Below are 14,816 nucleotides of genomic sequence, written 5' to 3' on the forward strand. Positions count from 1 at the left end.
CAAACCTCAATAACAAACAAATTATCTTATCTGGGACTCAAACCTATGTTTGTGGCATTTTGGGGGGTTTTTACTTCACCTTTTTAACTCACTAGCAGTGCTCTCATCCCTGGCTCTCCATATTATCTAGTTCTTGTTCCACTAAATACAATAGTAATTTTTTAATTTGTCCCCCCATTTTTTCGTTTTCCTCTTATTCCTCTCATCATAACTCTTAGACAACCAACACCTAAAAGCAAATCATTTCATTCTTGACCCAAATTTTTTCCTTATTTGCTTTTTGTGGGTCCATACGCTCTTTTTTTTTTCTTTTTTCTTTCCTTTTTTTTTTTTTTTTTTTTTTTTGCCCCTTTATTACTTTTCCCCAATTCAGGCCCTCCATCACAGGCATTGTTTGTTATAATTCACAGTCCACCACAAGATTTTCTCAAAAAAGAGGGGAGAGGAGAGGAGAGGAAAAAAGGAGGGGGGGAACAATTTCCTTTTCTTTAATTTTTATTTTCTTTTTCTTTATTTCATTATTAATTTTTTTTTAAAAAAAAACAACTCTTTTCGATTTTTTATTTTTTTTATTGTTATTTTTTTTAACTTTTTATTCTTTATTAAATCTCATTAATACTATCAACAAAACCACCCTCAGATGCCATTAAGGAAGAGAAAATCGAATATCATGGATACAAAAGAAAGAGAGGTAACACAGCTAGATGAGGAAAAATCTATGGAGAAAAAAATTTAATATATTGGAAACCTTGGAGCTAAATGACAGAGAATTCAAGATAGAAACACTAAAAATCCTCCGAGATATACAAGAAAACACAGAAAGGCAATTTAGGGAGCTCAGAAAACAACTCAATGAACACAAAGAATATATGTCCAAGGAAATTGAAACTATAAAAACAAATCAAACAGAGATGAAAAACTCAATTCACGAGCTGAAAAACGAAATAACAAGCTTAGCTAATAGAACAGGTCAGATAGAAGAGAGGATTAGTGAAATAGAAGACAAGCAACTTGAGGCACAACAGAGAGAAGAAGAAAGAGACTCAAAAATTAAAAAAAATGAGATAGCCCTACAAGAATTATCTGACTCCATCAAAAGAATAACATAAGAATAATAGGTATATCAGAGGGAGAAGAGAGAGAAAATGGAATGGAGAACATACTCAAACAAATAATAGATGAGAACTTCCCAAGCCTGTGGAAAGAACTAAAGCCTCAAGTTCAAGAAGCAAACAGAACTCCGAGTTTTCTTAACCCCAACAAACCTACTCCAAGGCATATCATAATGAAATTGACACAAACAAACAGCAAAGAAAAAATTCTCAAGGCAGCCAGGGAAAAGAAGAATACAACATATAAAGGAAGGCCCATTAGATTATCATCAGATTTCTCAGCAGAAACTCTACAAGCTAGAAGAGAGTGGACCCCAATATTTAAAGTCCTGAAAGAGAGGAACTTTCAGCCACGAATACTATACCCATCAAAGCTATCCTTCAAATACGAAGGAGAAATAAAAACATTCACAGATACAGAAAAGATGAGGGAATTTATCATCAGAAAACCCCCACTCCAGGAATTACTAAAGGGGGTTCTCCAATCAGATACAAAGAACAAAAAAAAACAGAGCCACAAGTAAAAGCTCCAAGAAGAACACAATAAAACCAAATTTAAACTGTGACAACAACAAAAAGAAAGAGGGGGAGAAGATGGAGATTAACAGTAGCAAAGGACGATGGAGTGCAAAAGTACTCACAAAATAGTTCGCTACAATGAACAGGGTAGGGACCCTTTTCATTACTCAAAGGTAACCACCATTGAAAAAACCACCACAGAAGCACATGAGATAAAAAAGATAGCAACAGAGGAAAGATGTATGGAATACAACCAAATAAAAACAAAAGATAGAAAAACGAAAGAGAAGGATCAAACAAGACACAAAACTAACAGAAAGCAAGATATAAAATGGCAATAGGGAACTCACAAGTATCAATAATTACACTAAATGTAAACGGATTAAACTCACCAATAAAAAGGCACAGAGTAGCAGAATGGATTAAAAAAGAAAATCCAACTGTATGCTGCCTACAGGAAACTCATCTAAGTAACAAGGATAAAAACAAATTCAAAGTGAAAGGCTGGAAAACAATACTCCAAGCAAATAACATCCAAAAAAAAGCAGGTGTAGCAATACTCATATCGGATAGGACATGGAAACAACCAAAAAGCCCATCAATAGATGACTGGATAAAGAAGATGTGGCACATATACACTATGGAATACTACTCAGCCATAAGAAATGATGACATCGGAACATTTACAGCAAAATGGTGGAATCTTGATAACATGATACGAAGCGAAATAAGTAAATCAGAAAAAAACAGGAACTGTATTATTCCATACGTAGGTGGGACATAATAGTGAAACTAAGAGACATTGATAAGAGTGTGGTGGTTATGGGGGGGAGGGGGGAATGAGGGAGGGAAAGGGGGAGGGGGAGGGGCACAGAGAGAACAAGATAGAGGGTGACGGAGGACAATCTGACTTTGGGTGGTGGGTATGCAACATAATTGAACGACAAGATAACCTGGACTTGTTATCTTTGAATATATGTATCCTGATTTATTGATGTCACCCCATTAAAAAAAATAAAATTATAAAAAAAAAAAAAATGAGAAAACTGAGGCTCAGAGAGGCAGAGCAACTGGCCAAGGGTCACAAGACAGATGAAAAAAAAACAACCAGGACTCCCAACGGGATGTAATGGGACTAACCTTACATCCCACCTTACAGGTAGGTGGAAGTCTCTCACTGAGAGAGGAACAGTCTTGCACTGAAAAGGAGGTAAAGAGGACTTTGGACTGAGGGTCTGCTCTAAACTTGGCTCATTGGGCAGCCTTCATTAAGTCACTTCCCCTCTCCGGGTTAAGAGTCCTCCTCTGTGCCACGTGAGTGCCTCTCAGCTACGGCTGCACATTAGAATCACCTGCAGCGCTCTTACCATCCCTCGCCCAAGTGCCACCTGAGCCCATTGCAACCTCCCGGGTGGCTGGGGCTGGAGAGCTCCCGCTGGGGCTAAGCAGACAGCTGAGCGAGCCCACTGCCCCAGCTCCCAGGCTAAGGGCCTTCCAGCTCCTTCCATCTCATGTCTGATGCTCTTCTTATCCTCTCTGGTGTCTTCAGCTCTCCCGTGGGGATCGGGGGTCGGGGGGTGCAGCTATTCTCTCCCTCCGAGGCCGCTTCACTCCCGTGGGGATCGGGGTTGGGGGTCGGGGGGTGCAGCTATTCTCTCCCTCCGAGGCCGCTTCACTCCCGTGGGGATCGGGGGTTGGGGGTTGGGGGGTGCAGCTATTCTCTCCCTCCGAGGCCGCTTCAAATAAAGCAGACGCTCAATGCCCAAGGAACAAGCCACTCACTGGAACCCAGTCTCCTGACGTCCAACTCCAGGCCGTTCCCTTGGCAGAGCACATCATACTGCCGGCTCGGATCTCGGATCCAGCAGGAGAACCCGCCCCGCCCTCCGTCCCCAGCCTGTCCACCCACCTCCTTGTATGCCCTCCCTTCATCGTACCCTGAGCTCCCAGCTCACCAGCCCTGCCTTCATCACCACTGTTCCTCAGGGCTCTCCCTGCCTCTTCCGGTCCACGTGGCTGCAGCCACATGGATCTTTCTAGAACACAGTTCTGATCATGTCTCTCCCTCCTTAAAAACCTTTCACTGAACATACACTATGCTCTCACTTTGAAAAAAAACTTTAACAGGTGAGTAGGTAAAAAGAATTTGTACCAAATGTCCTCCTCTGGGCGACAGGAATACAGAGAATTTTGGCATCTTTCTGCCTTTTTTCCTAGTTTCCAAATTTTCTACAATGTGAACATGTTTTACTTTTTTAACGAAGGGGGAAACCACCATAAATCTATTTTAAAAACTTCACTGGTTCCCTGTCTCCACAGAAGAGAGTCCATCTTCTCACGGCGCCGGCATGGCCAGCCCCTGGCTCCGTCTCCCCCCCATCTGGAACCTGCACTTGCCTCTTCTGACACCTGGCTCAGTCACCACCTTTCCTAACCTGTCCCATTTCCAGTTTTCCTCCGGTTATACCAGGAAGTGTTGTTCCTTCTGCCCTAGTTAGATGGCAGTACCTTGAGGGCAGGGACCATAGAAAGTTCATCTGTCTATGCCCAGCACCTAGCACATAGCAAAAATACTACTCATGATAGCTAACACCATTTCAGCAATTACTGTGTGGGAGGCACTGTACTAAGCACCTAACATTCATTGGCTCATTTACTTTTCCCAAAAACCCTATGAGAAAATTACTATTATTATTCCCATTTCCCAGGTGATAAAATCGAGGCTTGGAAGGTTAAGGGACTTATTCAGGATCGCACATTAATTGCACAGCAGAAGAGTATTGGTACCCTTAGAACAGTGATTCCAGAACCTGTGCCCCTAACCAGGACTTGGTACTGCTCCATACATGTTAGCAGGTGAAGAAAGTCCCAGGCCTGAGACTCGACTCAGGAGGCCCAATCCCAGCCCATGGTGGTTTCTCCAATTACACCAGCTCTGCTTCAACCCCCAGGCAGGCAGTCCTGTAGCCAGAGAGGAGGGACTGGCAGTGGTGGGAGAAGACATCGGGGGCCCACCTTCTCCACGCAAATTTCAGAAACCCCTTCACATGCCTCTCCTTTGGTTAGTTTGGAACTAACCCAACTCCTGCTTTGATCTCTGCAGTCAGTTCAGTTGCCATGGAGACAGGGCCCACCATGCCAAGCTGGGAGAGAGCTAGAAAGTGCTCAGGCCTTGCAGGGCTTAGGGGCACATGCTGGGTGTTTCCAAGCACTGTTTACTTCCTGTCATTTTAATTAGCACCCAAATCACCCGCTCACTTCACAGCTTGAATTAACCCAACCTCTCCCAGCCTCTCCATCTGGTGGAGAGGATGAAACACAGCAGTAAATGGAGCAAAGGCAGAGCAGCCCCCTCAATGCCCTGACTTACTGGGCTAACACCCACTGGGCAGATCACCTGCTTCTTTGCTGCACAGTGTGATGGGGAGACTGCCCCCAACATGGACCCAGGGTACTGGGTTGAGGCTTGGCCTTGCCTCTGACCACCAGCAAGACTGCAGGTTACGGAGTCCTGCCTTCTCCAGTCCCCACTTCCTTGTCTACAAATGAGATGACGCGCTTGCCTTCCTCTCTGAGCTTCAGAGGGACCCAGCGCAATAATGTCCAAGAGAGTGCTTTGTAAACTGGGAAGCTCTGCCCTATCAAAAGCTGCAGAAGGCCCTGGCCGATTGGCTCAGTGGTAGAGCGTCGGCCTGGCGTGCAGGGGTCCCGGGTTCGATTCCCGGCCAGGGCACACAGGAGAAGCGCCCATCTGCTTCTCCACCCCTCCCCCTCTCCTTCCTCTCTGTCTCTCTCTTCCCCCTCCCGCAGCGAGGCTCCTTTGGAGCAAAGATGGCCCAGGCGCTGGGGATGGCTCCTTGGCCTCTGCCCCAGGCGCTAGAGTGGCTCTGGTCACGACAGAGCGATGCCCTGGAGGGGCAAAGCACCGCCCCCTGGTGGGCAGAGCGTTGCCCCTGGTGGGCGTGCCGGGTGGATCCCGGTCGGGCGCATGCGGGAGTCTGTCTGACTGTCTCTCCCCGTTTCCAGCTTCGGAAAAATACAAAAAAAAAAAAAAAAGCTGCAGAAGACCACTGAAGCCTGGTTCTTTAAAAACACAAGGTGGAGCCTGGGGGAGGGGGTGGGCCTCAAATATAGACCTTAAAAATATTTTTTATTGACTGTATTGGGGTGACATTGCTTAATGAAATTATATAGGTTTCAAGTGTACAATTCTATAATACATCATCTGTATATTGTACTGTGTTCACCACTCCAAGTCAAATCTCCTTCTGTCTCTATCCCTTTACTCTTTCCACCCCCCCTTCAAAAACAGACTTTTGTTGTTGTCTCTAAATGAGGCACACTGATGAGTCCAAAAGATATTCATCATGAGACTCTTAATAAACCACAACTTTTGTAACCCTGTTATGGAATTTCTCTATTTTTTAATAGGTCAAGAACCTCTAACACTGAAAGTAGGCCAGGCCTCTCTGAAATGCCCTGTGTCTGGCACTATTTCTGCCTTATTCTTCAGGTGAAGAAGCCAGGAATGGGGAGACCTGTGGCCAAGGTCTCCTCCCGTTCCTCCCTGCAAACAGCCCAAGAAGAGCACAGAGTGAGGGACCCAGGAAGGAATGAGGAGGGGCCAAGTGGGAGCTGCCTGGGCCCCTTCTCAGCTGAAGACTGATACCCCTATCACAAGCTGGGCAGAAGGCATCTGGAAGAGGCAGTGCCTCCATGTTGAGGAGGGTGGGAATGGGGGCAGTCATTAAATATTGGCACCCCTCTCAGAGGGAGAGGCAGAGGCAGTTAGGCCTGGACAAACAGAAGGAGACGAGTATCTAGCAGACTCCAGCCTCCCACCTCCTCTCCCCTCGGAGGAATTTCCTTGGAGGGCAAAAATGTGCACTCACTCCCTGCATGCCAGAAGCTCAGCCTGGCCTCAGGAATGCCCACACCCATGCCCTGCCCAGACTCCCTGGCCTGACCTCTCCTGCTAATTGCTAATCCAAGGGCATCTGGGGTCACTCCCCCAGTTCCTAGGTTGGCTCTCCTAGCTCTTCCAAAATGAGAACTTTGAGAAGGGGTAAAAGGAGTCGGAACAAGTTTAGACTTTTACATGCCCTTGACCTGTGCAAGGGAACAAGGGACTAGGGAAGGAGCCGAAAGTCTGCATCCAGGCAGAGTGAAGACACTAGCCAGGCCTGGCCTGTCCTTCCTGCAGAGTGCAGCCTTGACCCCTTCCCAGATGTCTGGAAGAGAGCGGGAAGGGCAGGATGCCCTGCCTCAGGGAACCTGTGCTCCACCAGAGGGAGCAGGTCTGGTGGGTGGTTGGCTTGCTCTGTGGGCATCCGGAGGCTGGGGGTGGAGGACTCTGAGCCCCCCACTGCCCAGGAGAAAAGGCGAGGCTGGCTGCATTCAGGCCCACAGACACGAAGGCTGAAGGACAGGGGCCCCTGGCAGACAATTTTTTCATGGTGTCATTCATTACTTTATGCTACAAGAGAATCTTTGGAGAGTCAAGGTGCTGGGGTTCTAGTTATGACTGTCTCAACCTTTTGGGGTCCAGAAAGAAGAAGAGATCTTCCCAAATACCCAGCAAGTCTCAGTCCAGAGCCCCTGATCCCCCTTGGCCCTCTGCTGCCTGAACCCACAGTGCTGCCACCTGAAGAGGACAGGGAAAGGCTTGGATGAGGGTCACCCGAGATCCTTTCTGGCTCTCACATTCCACAGTGCATGCATTCATACTGAGGACCTACTGTGTATACAAACACCCAGTGCCATGCTCTGAGGACAGGGTGGTGAGGTGCCCCAAGCAATCTATTCCCAGACCCTGTCCTCAGGGGCTTATCCTGGGAGGTATGTGACAAACACACATTAAGAGTGCCAGCAGGAGGACTCTTGAGGTACAAGCTCACAGTGTGAGGCCACGAGGCAGCACCAACATGTGCCAATGAGCTTATAGCCAGTAAATACTGCTGGAACCCCAAGGAAGGAGCCGAGTGCTGGCTGAGCCTCAGGCTGTCAGAGGCTTTCCCATTTCAAGAACCTCCTCACCTACAACCCACAAGCTTAGACACAGTGGTGTCTAAATTTCATACCCAGGCCTATGCCTGGCACACATTCTCCTAGTTTACAGTCTTAAGAAGATCCATGTTACCCCTGCAATAACATGTACAGAAGCAGTGTGCCCATTTCTAAGGCTTCTCAGTCTCTGGCTAACACGCACCCTAGCCTACTCTGGTCACAGAGACTTCCTCAGGGGCAAAGCAAAAGCCCTTTCCTAAACCCAGACTTGCTGCCCAGCTTGTGGCAGAGATGGGGTGGGGTGGGAGGGTATATCTGCGGGTGCAGGGACTGTTAACGGGTCCTAGTACCATCCTCCTGCAGTCACAGAGTGAGAAGGGGTTGGTAGACTCCTCTGTTTAGCCTGCTCATTAAACTAGTGGGAGAATCAAGGGCCAAACATGTGAAGCAGCTACCCCGAGGCCATGCGATTAGTTTTGTCCTCTCACAAGGAAAACAAGCTGAGCACTCTCCCTGGGCCCTTGGCGCTCGGGGTAGGCTCCTCCACTCCTCCAGACAGCCTCCCACCCTCTGGAGCACAGGAGGGGCGGCTCTGGCTTCCTGTCCTCTCAGTCCCTGGGAGATGAGAGGAGCGCATGACACCCTCTCCAGGCAAAGTGCTCTTCTCTCCCTCTCTTCCCAGGGCTTGGAGCCCCACTGGGTGTTCGAGAGTCTCTCAATGCGGTGATGCCACTCTAGGAGATGCCACCCGGCTTCACTGTGAGAGAGGACTGAAAATCAGGGTGGAGGAGGAGGTTAGGGGAGCACCCCAACTCCAGAGTCCACTCTGACCCAGTGTGGGGTTCTCCCACACCCACACTTATTCACAAACATCTGTGTGGTTTGTCCCCACACTTGCCTTGGTTGAGGTGTGTGGGATAGGGGTGTTTATAAGGAAGCATCTTTGTGGCTGATACTTGCTACTGACCTCCTGGTGTTCTTAAAACTATGAGAATCCTGAGTAGCCAGCAGGCAGTATTTCCCTGGGCCGGAGCCCAGGGTCACGGTGAAGCCCTGGTGTCTGGGAGGTGCTCAGATCTGCAGTGATGAGTGAGTTAGTGAACAACGTCAGTACCTTTCTCATGGAGACTGCGGCATGGTGTGGGCTAGCCCTAGAAGGATGATCCACCTGGTGGTTTCTCTGTAGGGCTGGAGAGTGTTGCCTGTTATGATGCCCTCAGGCCTGTGACACCATCCCTTCACCTTCACGCGTTCACTTCAGTCTCCTTGCCTCAAACTGAAGCTCAGACAGGTTACATGATACCCCTGGCATCATGTGCCCAGCCAGCGGCAGAGCCAGAGCCCAAACCCAGGCCTTCCGACTCCCAGGTCAGGGCCCTCCAAACACCCCGCACTCCTGCCTCTCCTGGGCGGGAGCTGCCTTCGCACTGTCACTAGGCCAGAGGCTGGGGAGCAGGCTAGTGGCAGGAGGTGCTGCTCCTGCCCAGAGCATCCTTGAGACTCACAGGACACCAGCCAGGCTAGACTTTGTCCTTCGGGGTGACTCTGCCTGCCCATTTTCACTAAAGGTTAGGCCTAGAGTTCCCTGAAAAGCAGAGTTGAACCTGTGTTCAAATTCCATTGGTGCCACTTCCTAGCTATTTGCCCTTTGGGTAATCACTTGACTTCTCTGTGCCTCCATTTCTTCAACCACAAAGGGGATGGACTCTAAAGTTATCGTAATTATCTCACAGGTTACCGAGGGGCACAAGACACAACACATTCCAAGTGCTCACTGCAAGGAATGGCAGATATAAGCCCTCATTGCAATCAGTGGTTCAACATACATTAACTGTGTGCCTCTTGGGTGTCAAGCACAGTGCTAGACACTCATAAATATCAATAAAATGTAATGGAAGTAGACTAGAAAGTACTGAAGAGCCAGGAAGACAAAGAACAATCATGAGGGCTGCCCAGCCAGGCTCATGGAGCTGCCGGAAGAATGCTGTGTAACCGGCCTGTCTCCTCTCAGCTGCCCATCTCTATCTCAGGCTTTGGACACAAGGTTCCAAAGAACTGCAGTAAAATCCCACCTCAGTCTGCAGGGAGTGAATCTGGAGATGGTAGCACAGGGCAACAGGGCTCTGAGAAGCCCTGGCCTGCCTAGGGTAGGGCACAGCTAGAGCACAACCAGCCCATCTCCTCTGACATGAAATTCTCTTCTCCTGGGCATTAGAGATCTGCCTAGGCACCAGATATGAAAGTCCTGCGCCCATTGTAGGGAAGGATTACTCCACTGGTGAATCCTGCATCCACTGTAATCCTAGTGCTCTGGAAAAAATGCTAAACTGAACTCCCCATAACCAACTCAGACCAATTCCATGTTGGAACAACTGCCCAAGCTTTCCTCCTCTTACTTGTTCTCCTGAGCCCTTCAACTCTCTCAATCTTCACACTCAATTTAGTCAATACCATTTAATGAGACATGTACCCCACCCATACTATCGACTCCTCCATCCTATTCCCTAAGAATATTCCACTCTCTTGCTGGCCTCCCTTCCACCCAGGCAAAGTGGGCACCCCACACCATTTTGTGATTGATTATGAACAAGGTTCTCACTCAACTTGACAACATCTTAAAGGTTCAAAAGAAGAAATGCCTATCTCTTCTTTGAGGAGCCAAGGAGCATATTTTCAAGAAAGCTAACCTGATGAAATGTACATAAAGTGTGATGGTACTGTGCCCGGCCAGAGGGCCTTCAGCCCTTATGGTGGGAAGTGGGGCCTCTACTAACAGGAGGGATAGAAGTGTCTGTGGTGCTGGCAGAGCTGCTCTGGGCAGTCTGTGCACTACACAGTTCCGGGGGGCGCCATTCACACTGTGGCATCCCTAACGTTATGCAATGCAGTGGCTCTGTGCTAACAGCTTCGTGCCTGTCTGCAAAAGCTGCTAGCAGATCCCCAGAGTCAGACCCTCAACACAGCCTTCCTTGCCGCTGTCCTCCTGCAGCCAGAACCACCTTAAATGGGGTTCTAGAGGAAATCTGCCCTATAAAAGCCGAAGGCTACCCAAATCAATATGTGCCCTAAAGCTTTCTATGAATCCTAGGAAGGAAGGTCCTGCAGAATTTCAAATATGGTGCATTTATTCTAATGAACACGGGAGGAAGAGGAAAGTGGTTGGCACCAATACAGGGAGACAGGTGGGCAGCCTTGTGCCAGGGGGTCAAGCAGCCAATCATTTATCCCCACCTATAGAGTTGGCTATTGGAAGCAGGTGGAGGAAGGACAGTGGGAAGGAATCTTTTATTTTGAAAACCTTACTGTTCTGTTTAAGTATTTCTTTTCCCTCTGACCTTCACCAATCCCGTTTTGGAAGATCAAACAGCCAGTGAGTCTGAGGGAGGCCTGGACCAGTGATACATAGATTTCAGATGGGTCAGCCTACTGTCCCCCTCCTCCCTACACACACACACACACACTTCATTGCTGCTGTGGCCGGCCTGCTTTCCAGGCAGTGACATGAGACTGCAGCTAATCTGTGTTTGGCCTGCAGGGGCCACGAAAAAGGCCTGGCTGGACTCCACTCTGCCTTGGCTAGATACGCCGTGGGTGGGGCAAACACCTCACTCTGGGGCCCAGGCCACTCTCCAGAGGACCCAGCAGCATACATTCCTGCTGATGAATTACAGCGAACCAGTATGGCTTTGGAGAGAAACAAGCACTTCTCTCATGATAACAAAAAGATCTGTATCTCTGCCTGTTCCCATCATGTGGCTGGATATCATATGAAGCATGTGCATTTTAAATACATTTGTAAGGAACTTACGAATGCACACATCTAAGAGAATAGGAGAAAGGTCACTGTGGTTTGTGTTGTACTAGGCGGATGCAATGAGGGCATTTGGGGAATGAGGAGCAAGAACCGGGTTGTAGAAGAGGGTTTCTGGGACCAGCAGTTGTCTCCTGGGCACATCCGGACCCATCCTCCATCTAACCACCACCACCCCCTTTTTTCGGCCCCAGCCATGCCCTCTGCCCTCCACTCTTCATCCTCACTTCCCCCTCTGGGAGCACTCCCTCCGGTTTCCCCTCTGATCTACAGGTGCCAGTAAACAAAGTGCTGCAGCGACGCGGGCCTCAGCCACCTCCCCACCCCCACCCCGCAAAGTTCCTCCCAAGGTTAAGCCGGGTTCGGCAGCGGTCTGGGGAGGGACCCCGCCCCAGCTTCTGGGCTTTCCCTTCCGCGTTTCAAGCAAAGGAGGCTATGGTGTCTTTTCTCCGGATCCGAACTGCTCCTCAAGCTCAGGGTTGGGCGTCCCCATGAAAGGTTAGTCCAGGAAAACCAGCCTCCATTTGTGCTCACGTTGCTCTACATGGGCACCCCAGACCTGGCACTGGAGGCCACCCGATGTGGCCTCGGGTATTTTCACTGCCCTTGCCCGTCCCCCTCCCCCATCTCGGACACGCCTTTCACCATCTCTCCTTAGGATTGCTAGGATTCTGCCCTTCCCCCAAACTCAAAGGCTCGGTCCCCTCTGTGTCGTCCCTCCCCCAAAAGCCCAAGATGGGAACCGAGGGCACTTGCGCAAGACAGAGCTATCTTCCCTACTAGCCCCACCCAAACCTGCCCTTTCTGCAGTGCCCCGTATGTGGAGCCTGCAGCATCCACCCGGCTAGGTGCATGCCGGGGGGGGGGGGGGGGGGGGTCACGGGGGGGGGGGATAAACGCCGGGAGCACGTCAGTCCGAAGCCCAGCCGCAGTCAGGGCCTCCGCCCCTCCCTCCCTGCATCCCCCCACCTCCAACCACCCTGCATCCCGCATCCCTCTTAGTGCCCCGACTGCGAGGGAGAACCTGCGAGCCTGAGGGACCCAGCGACGGGACGCGGGGCTGTGAGGGCGACACTGGCCAGAGTCCGTTGTGTGCACGTTGTTTACTCGCAGTGCAATTATCTGGCTGGGCTGCAGGAGCCTCGGGCTGCAACATGCAGCCGCCGCTCCCCGGAGCTGGGGTCTTGGCTCCGAACCGCCCTCCCCAAACCCGTGCCCGGGAATCTCGGCTCCGAAGTTCCCTCCTCAAACCTGTGCCCCTAGCCCTCGACCCTCGGCCTTCCTGACCCTGCAGACTTACGTCTCGGAAGCGGTTCCAGTCCTTGATTTTGCCGCTGTACTGAGAGATGGACGACAGCCATTGCTCGTCCTCCATGAAATTGCCGGGGGTCTCGCCCTCCTTAAGTCCTTTGGCGTCGCTTTCGGCCAAGGCTCCTGCAACTAGGAGCAGCAGCGGCAGCACCAGCCGTCCGCAGCCCGGGCCGTGCATCGTGGTCTGGATTCGACCTGGGAGGTCTTGACTTCTGCAGTATTTTAATGTTTTTCCTCCCACCCCACGGTTAGCGAAGCAAACGCTACGGTCTTCCACAGCCCTCCTCCTTCGCGGTCTGACTCCAGTGACAGATGGATAGTGGGTCGCGCTGAAATGTGACCTGGTTGGGAGATGTACTTGTCTGAAAAAGCCCAGCGCAGGACGCGGAGACGAAGAGTGAATCAGAGAGGCTGCGCCAACAGGGGCCGTGTCTGTAACTGTGGCATCAGCATCACGTTTGACATCATCATACCTGGTTAAAAAAAAAAAAAAAAAAAAAAAAAAGGAGGAGGTAGAATTCAAAGGGAAGTGCTAGATCTGAGCACCCAGCACCAGCCAGCCTGAGCAGAGCTCAGCCCAGTCCAGCACTCAGGGAGTTGCCATCCAAGGAATCCAAACAAGGCATTCCTGCTGTCTTTCCAAGGGTGGAGGGCAAGAAGAGAGGGGTGAGGGTGGGGGGTGGGGGGAGTCTCCCCAGGGAAGATGAAACAAGACACAAAACTCTCCAGTTACAAAGCCAGTCAGGCTCAGGTGTCTAAAGGGGAATTTGGCCACTGACACTCTTTCCCCTTGCCTCCCATTCCGAGGGGCCAGTACCACAGCCCTGACAGCTGGCTTCCTGCGAATTATGGCTTTACAGTAATGGGTAGCTTCGTGAAGACAAAAGTCATGTAACAACTGGCTGCTTCAGAACTATTGCTCCCCAGCCCCACATGCTCTTTCAATAAAAAACCTGATCATTGAATGGCTGGTAAAACAGAGGCAGATGTCCTCCTCCCCAAGAAGCTGTTTAAGGGCTGTCATCCCCTTTGTTAGCTCTTCCTAGGACAACCTTAAAAGGCAAATGTCTGACCATTCATCGGCCTTAAGACTGCAAATTTGGAAAAGGCACATTTGCTCATGGTTTTGACTTCAAGTTTATTTTAATAAGCCACTGGGGAAGGGGGTGTGATGGAGGGGCTGGTTTTGTTTGAAGTGTTTAGGTTTTTGTTAAAATTGTGACCTTTATCACTGCCTGTAGAAATGTGTTGACATACCAGCTGGGAAGGCTGGGCACAGTCCCAGCATCAGAGCAGAACTAAAGTGAGGTTTACATTACAAATAAACTGCAGAGGAAACAGATCATCCGATAGGACAAAACATGGAACTTTTGGGACCCAAGCCCTAGATTGTGTTTTTGTTAAAAAAAAGAAAGAAAAAAAAACTTGGCTTCTCTGATCTTTAAAAAAAAATCAAAGACAATAAAAAAACATGATCTTAATCAGTAGGGAAAAAAACACAGATTATAAGGTTCACAGTCACTGAGTTTGGCCGGGGAATTCTGAATGCGCAGATGGCTTGGGCTGGGGTTCCTTTAGGAAAGCAAAACAATAGGTCTCTTTCCATGTTCTCTTTGTCCTTTGTATTGGATTTAGAAATGGTGCTGCAATGAGGACATGGCCACTGATGTCTTCATCTCATAGTAAATAAAGCAGCTTGGGTGGGTTGTATAGAGGAAAAATACAGTTTGTTGTCATGTAGAGTGGGGGTGGACTCTCACTACCTGGGTTCTGGGCCTATTAACTATTTCCTATCTATAAATTAATGATAATACCTACTATCTCAGAAGATTGCTGTGAAAAATTACATACTATGTCTGGGAATAGTGAACATTTTAAAAAGTTTAGTTCTACCCTGAGGTTGGGAAGAGAAGGCTATAATGTCCCATAGTTCTGAAGATGTAAAAGTTGCCATCTTTTCCCACCATCTCAATCCTAGTCTCCAAGGCACTGAGGAGGTAGATCCTAGATATCACCAAAATTTCCCAGAATGAGTATGGAAAGGCTTGACAAGATGT

General features: G+C 49.3%; 1 protein-coding gene across 1 annotated transcript in view; it reads right to left on the reverse strand.

Annotated features, from left to right (window-relative positions):
- Positions 1-13,300, reverse strand: part of SPOCK2 (SPARC (osteonectin), cwcv and kazal like domains proteoglycan 2) — a 30,092-nt gene extending 16,792 nt beyond the window's left edge. Inside the window, exon 1 of the mRNA XM_066242368.1 lies at positions 12,749-13,300. Within this exon, the coding sequence (XP_066098465.1) occupies positions 12,749-12,937 (189 nt within the window). The 5' untranslated portion in view covers positions 12,938-13,300. The remainder of the gene's footprint in view (positions 1-12,748) is intronic.
- Positions 13,301-14,816: the final 1,516 nt, after the last annotated feature.

This window comes from Saccopteryx bilineata, chromosome 9, assembly GCF_036850765.1.
Source record: "Saccopteryx bilineata isolate mSacBil1 chromosome 9, mSacBil1_pri_phased_curated, whole genome shotgun sequence".
Classification (NCBI taxonomy): domain Eukaryota; kingdom Metazoa; phylum Chordata; class Mammalia; order Chiroptera; family Emballonuridae; genus Saccopteryx; species Saccopteryx bilineata.